Source organism: Morus notabilis, unplaced genomic scaffold (genome assembly GCF_000414095.1).
Source record: "Morus notabilis unplaced genomic scaffold, ASM41409v2 Scaffold305, whole genome shotgun sequence".
NCBI classification, from domain to species: Eukaryota; Viridiplantae; Streptophyta; class Magnoliopsida; order Rosales; family Moraceae; genus Morus; species Morus notabilis.
Window position 1 is genome coordinate 522,596 of NW_010358151.1, and position 6,537 is coordinate 529,132.

The 6,537-nt window shown below is 30.0% G+C and overlaps 1 protein-coding gene across 1 annotated transcript; it reads left to right on the plus strand.

Moving 5' to 3' along the window:
* Positions 1-5,962: 5,962 nt before the first annotated feature.
* On the plus strand, positions 5,963-6,481 carry LOC21399628. The gene is made up of 2 exons (XM_010091944.2): positions 5,963-6,078; positions 6,182-6,481. Exons 1-2 carry the CDS (start codon positions 6,013-6,015, stop codon positions 6,479-6,481), a joined length of 366 nt encoding a protein of 121 aa, XP_010090246.1. The 5' UTR covers positions 5,963-6,012.
* Positions 6,482-6,537: the final 56 nt, after the last annotated feature.

The following is a 6,537-nucleotide window of genomic DNA, read 5'->3' on the forward strand; positions in this document are numbered from 1 at the left end:
AATAGGCAAATATAAAAAGCTTAAGGAAGTATATAGGCCAACTTTTAATTATAGAAATTAATAGGCCATAACTTGTCAAGTTATGATTCATAACCAGACAAATTATGGACGAAAACAGTAATTTGGCCTATTTATTAACTTATGTAAACTATTGGCCTATTAATTTTAATTCATTTTAAGTCTTGGCCTATTTCCCTCTTTCTCCCAAAAAAAAAAAAAAAAAAAAAAAGGGCCGCACATTAATAATATGGCTTCATTGTACTAAATTCTTGTATAATCTCAACATTATAAGGTGTGGCCTCATGGTTTGATCAACAACTTATGGTCATGATCATGTGGCTTGGCTAGTAGACATATTATTGTTCTTACAAGAAGCAAGCATAACACTAACAATTCAAAAAAAAAAAAATTTTAAATATTCTGATTCAACAACCAAAATTAAGGCCCTGTTTATTTTACCGATTCGAGTTTAGAATTCGAGTTTTGTTACAGTAAAAACTTTTCAAAAACAGTCACATCTAACTTTTTTGCTATAATAAAAAGCTCTCACATAAAGTCACATCTCAACTCAAATCAACAAATTAAACGGCCTAAGTGAATCAATACATCAATACCACCAAAATTCAAAGTTTGCATGTATGTAATTATAACCACGCTGAAGGTACCTTATGATGGGAAGCTTTCTTTTCAACATTTTAATGCAAGGTAGAAAAGGCTCTTGGCTGTATATAATCAAACTTATCACATGCATTTCATTTTAATATTGCCATGCCAAGATGGTCAACTTCTTTTAACTTAAGAGTGATGATTTGGTTGATCCATATTTATTCCTCAAAAGCAACTTCATTAAAAGAATCTAAGCATAGATAATTGTCATCATTCTTTTTCTTTCTTTTTTTTCTTCTTTGAAGGGATATTCTTTTGCTTTAAACTTAAAGGAAAATAATTAATAAATGTTTTTTTTCTACTATAATCAACTAATATAAAACGAAAAGGGCCACTTGTCTGTTCATTGCACAAATTTCAGCATAAAAAAAAAAAAAAAAAAAAAAAAAAAAAAAAAAAAAAAAAAAAAGAGCTTTTCTGAATATATATGTTATCGTACAATAGTATTATTATCATTATTATTTTGCATTAAATTATTAAAAGAGATTGGAAACAAGAGGACAATTTTTAGAATGTACAAATCAATACTTGAATTCAGTAATCTCTATTACAAAGTTGTTTAAGATCTTAAAGTATTGATCAAAATAGTAATATATTACCCCATGGTTATTAATATCCGGTTTTATTGGACTCGTACAATCTTATTTCATAAGCACATAATCAAATTCATAGTATTATCCAAAATTTGGTTAGAGGTAAATATCAGCAACTTTTGTTATAGTGCTGAAAAAAGAAAGGGCCGTGAACAGCTCAAAAGCCACTTTTATGGTCTTCTTATTGGGACAACTCAAGGCAGCCCAATTTAGTTTTGCCAGGCAAAAGCTTCACTGAATTCTTTGCATTCAAAAGCTTGTGATTCCTCTATCAAAAAAATGAATAAATAAGGCTTTTTGGTTCAATGGATATTAAACAGCTCAAAAGCTACTTTGTGATTTACTTTTGCTGGGCCAGAATATGAAGTCTAAAGTTCTCATTTCAGGACTCGGAACTTGTTAACATGCATGGTTCATGAGCAGGGCAAAAGGGGACCAGTCTTTTTGTGGCTTAACATGTAAATTATACACCCCACTATACATTATATCCGAATTAGAAATATTCAATTTAAAGCCATAGAAGAAGAGAAAAGAGTTTAGAATGGCCTCGTTCACTTCACGGATTTGAGTTTTCAATTCGAATTGAGATGTGACATTTTCTGAGAGTTTTTCACTATAGCAGAAAAAGTTAGATGTGACATTTTCTGACAGCTTTTTACTGTAGAAAACTCGAATCGGTAAAATGAACGAGGCGAATATTTATTGTCTTTCAGACCAAAAAGTCCAAATTAAATTTGAATTTTCTAAAAAGAAATATTTTCTAGCAGCTTTCTTATGTAGACTTTCTATCTACTGGAAGAAACTACTATACTTTCAGTTTTTCAAGCATGTTTGTTCATTAACTGCTTCCTCTAGAATTTCATATAATTCCCACAAAAGTACGTAGCACCAATTCAAAGTTTCAAATTCAAAAGTGAAGAACTTTGTATTATTATTATGTATATTATGAACTATAAAGTGGAGTCATGTGAAACTTAACCGCTAGACTAGGGGTGCAATTATAATTAATTTATATTGGTTCGATCAAGTTATCGTGTAATGATATTAAAGTCATATTTTATGAGGGAGTATCTCCAATAAGACTAAAAAAATAAAACTATCCATAGTTTTTTATTTTTCAACCCTCCGATCTGTATCAAAAATTGTTTGTTCTGTACATTATTTTAGTTTGATTGATTTTAATCAAATTTAACAGTCAGAAAATTAATCTTACGGATAAGACGGCTTTTTTATGATTTCCAAAGTACTAATTTAGGAATTTTTAAGTACTGATTTTTTTTTTCGTAGCATCATGTCAACATGCTAATAAATGAAAGATGACTCAATACCGACAATTAAAGAAGTCAAGAACATGAGGGAGATAAAATAAAATAAAAGTCAAAAACAAGAGGAATTGTGGGTCTTAATTCTGGTGAACAACGACATGGATAATGCCTTCGAACTTCTTCAATCAAACTTCAAATCAAAACATGACGCAGAAAAGTAACATTTGCCAATCTCGCTATTAATTCATGAAGTTGGCGAGGTTTGATTAACTTTGATTTGTTTTTTGTTAATTAACTTTGATTTGACATGTTAATGTTGTTACTAACCACCCTGAAATATATCAGAAGAATTTTAGGGTAGGTAACCGAAAAAGTTCTATAAAGAGTTATAATTCTATTGATTAATTTTCTCATTATCACTATTATTTTTAGTTAAGCACAATATTTCGAATTTTACACAAATATTTTCAATAATTAAGTATTTTATGTATAAATTTATTCCTTTAAAAAATGTAAATTTGTTTCTTTTTAAATATATTTAAGATAATAAAACTTAAATATAATTTCTAGAATTTTGGGGTAGAAAATTTGAATGCTGACCTTAATATTAGAAATATAATAATTAAAACTATAAAACTTTCACCCAATATTTATTAAATGAAAATAAATTATGACTGTTTTAGTTGTTATATATTTTCATAAACCAAACACCTAAATTTTATTTTTGATATTCACAATAACTTAACAAAAAAATTATTAGACACCAACTTTTAACTAACGCAACACAATTATCTGAGACTAGCTTTGAGTTACATTTGCTTACTGTTAGGATGCGGTATGATTTTAATTTGATGTTTCAAAAACGTGTGTGCTCTGGCATCAAGAGATTAGTAGACATTAATATTATATTCATTATGTATATATTTTGGAATTTTTGTGGGAGAATTTGAACCAATTAAACACGTTAATATTAGAAGTGAAATGAAATTAGTGCTTATAACTTATTGGGTAAGTGTCTCAAATTATTTTTTAGGTAAGTTACTGTTTTTTAATTTTTAGGTAAGGATTATTTTATGGCTCATTAAAAGTCTATAAATAAGTGTTTTGTATAAGATTTTATATGCTCATAAAAAGGTGACTCTTTTTAAGAGAAAGAGAGAAAAGTAAGGAGAGATATAGCTAAGAGTTTAAATGATAATGCTAATTATATATTTATCATCAAAAAGTGTGATATAATATGTTATTTTCATTTTTATTTCAATGCATAATGTTATTTGAAATGTTAAATCTATTTTTTGCCATAATTGTTAAGCTTTGAAACTTGTAAAAGTAAACTTTTATCTTTAAAATAATTAAAAAATACAAAAGTTGCATTGGTTATATGAAAAAGTAAATATTTCAACTAATAGCAATCAAATGTTAAATTTCTTATATGCTATTCTTGGTGAGAAATTTACCACAAAGTATAACATATGAAAAATTTGGCACAATAAATAGCATTATATTAGAGAGTGTTTTTTACACTCAGACGTTAAATTTGCAAATGGCACATCAAATATAACATTGTAGTGGAGATGTTCTAATCGGTTTTAGGTAGAGAGAGAAAGTAAGAAAATTTGTTGAGTATGTAATTCTAAAATTATTAGCGAGTTTTTCTCCATCTTCCGTGAACGTAGAAAATTTTCCTGAATTACTTAATTCTTTGTTTTCTCTATTTTTATTTCAGTCTATTTTTCTAATACTTAGATGTAGGGGTGTGCTTTTCCACGTAACAAACCCGCAGTCATAATATATACAAACATTATGACAAAATATGCTATCCTTTACCGTAATTACCAAATATGCGCCAGAGAAAATTATTACGTGATAAAAGTTTGAAGACACAACAAATTGAAGCACTCCCCATAAGTCATAATTATAGGGATTAATTAAACTTCTTGGCTCAAGATGGGAAACAAAAATGGACCCAAAATAGCATCTTCTCAAAATATTGAAATATTGACACATGGGGCAAATCATTTTCATTCTTCTGCTTTGTGTTGCACACGCCAAACCTTGTCAAAAAGATGAAATATTTCTGAGGAGGGCATATGAGTAAAATTGGTTAAAAACGGACATTTTAACTGGTCATTGGCAGTTATGGAAGTGACAGTTGGAAGAGAGAGAAAGAGACACAAAGGGGGACAGTCTTCCTCTTAAGTCATCACAAACAGAATACAAGTCATGACTCATTACTTAGTGCCTGCTGCTTGCCGCCATTAGAACAACAAAGTAATGGTTTTTCACCAACTTTCTCTTTGCAGAGTTTTTTTGCTTCTGTTTTGATTGTGTAATTAAGTGGTATTTTTGAAAACAAAGAGGTTATAGCCAGAGAAATTGACCTTTCACAACGTATGGGAATTCAGTTGAAGTACCACTAAATGATGTTTAATAAAGGTTTCTTCTTTTGTTTTGTTTTTCTCATTTATTATCTACTTTTTCACAGGTTTGATCCATAATTCTCTCAATAATTGATGCTGTGGATAAGTTTTGATTCTCTGAATTTCTGTACGGTCTGAGTTTCATTTTTCAAGTATTTCTTGTTCTTTAAGAAATTCCTCTAGTTTGGTAAGTTTTTGTTCTTGGAATTCTTTAGTACATATATATATATATATATATATTTTTTTTTTTTACCTTTTATGAGATTGGTAAATGATTGTTTCAGAAAATGTGTCTCATCATTATCAACTGAGAGGAAATATTCCACTGAGTTTAACAACCTTTAACTGTTTATCCTTAATTCTGAGGTGGGCTTCTTTTGTTTGATTAGTGATTAGATAAAACAGGAGTGATTTTATTTTGTCTTACAAGATGTGATTATTCATGTATAAATTTATTCAGGTTTTTTTTATTTATTTATAGGGTACAATAAAAGCTAGGTGATGTTGATGAATCTCTAGAATTAGTATGATCACCATTTTCCAATGGCAAAGAAGAAGAGCTGGTTTGGCTGGGTGAAGCAGCTGTTTTCATGTAAAGAAAAGCCAAGGGTACAAAAGGGCTTATTTATAGAACTTTATAACATTATATATATCTTTACATTCTATTGATTAATATTGCATTAACTTTATTTATTCATCTATTTGTTTTCAGAGAGCAAAGGAGTGGGGATGGGATTTGGGAAGGCTTCAACGTAAGCAATGCCCTGCACTTATGGGGTTTTTATGAGATTGGTAAATGATTGTTTCAGAAAATGTGTCTCATCATTATCAACTGAGAGGAAATATTCCACTGAGTTTAACAACCTTTAACTGTTTATCCTTAATTCTGAGGTGGGCTTCTTTTGTTTGATTAGTGATTAGATAAAACAGGAGTGATTTTATTTTGTCTTACAAGATGTGATTATTCATGTATAAATTTATTCAGGTTTTTTTTATTTATTTATAGGGTACAATAAAAGCTAGGTGATGTTGATGAATCTCTAGAATTAGTATGATCACCATTTTCCAATGGCAAAGAAGAAGAGCTGGTTTGGCTGGGTGAAGCAGCTGTTTTCATGTAAAGAAAAGCCAAGGGTACAAAAGGGCTTATTTATAGAACTTTATAACATTATATATATCTTTACATTCTATTGATTAATATTGCATTAACTTTATTTATTCATCTATTTGTTTTCAGAGAGCAAAGGAGTGGGGATGGGATTTGGGAAGGCTTCAACGTAAGCAATGCCCTGCACTTATGGGGTTGGAAAGGACACTGAGTGAGGTAGCAGAAGAGCAGAAGAAACATGCTTTAAATGTTGCCATGGCAACAGCCGCCGCGGCTGAGGCTGCCGTTGCCGCTGCACAGGCAGCAGCCGAGGTTGTGCGGCTCACAGGTGCTTCGGAGTCTTGCCAACTTTTCAGAAAGTTGGACCCCAACTTGGCTGCCATCAAGATACAAAGTGCTTACCGGGGACACCTAGTGAGCGTCTCTTGAGGCTTTTGTTCTTCTTCTTTTTTTTTTTTTTTTTTTTTTTTTTTTTTTTTTTAAAT

Coding starts and splice junctions, on each gene's coding strand:
- LOC21399628 (XM_010091944.2), top strand. CDS start 6,013: ATGGCAAAGAAGAAGAGCTGGTTTGGCTGGGTGAAGCAGCTGTTTTCA. Junction 6,079..6,181: donor CATGTAAAGAAAAGCCAAGG/GTACAAAAGGGC, acceptor ATTTGTTTTCAG/AGAGCAAAGGAGTGGGGATG.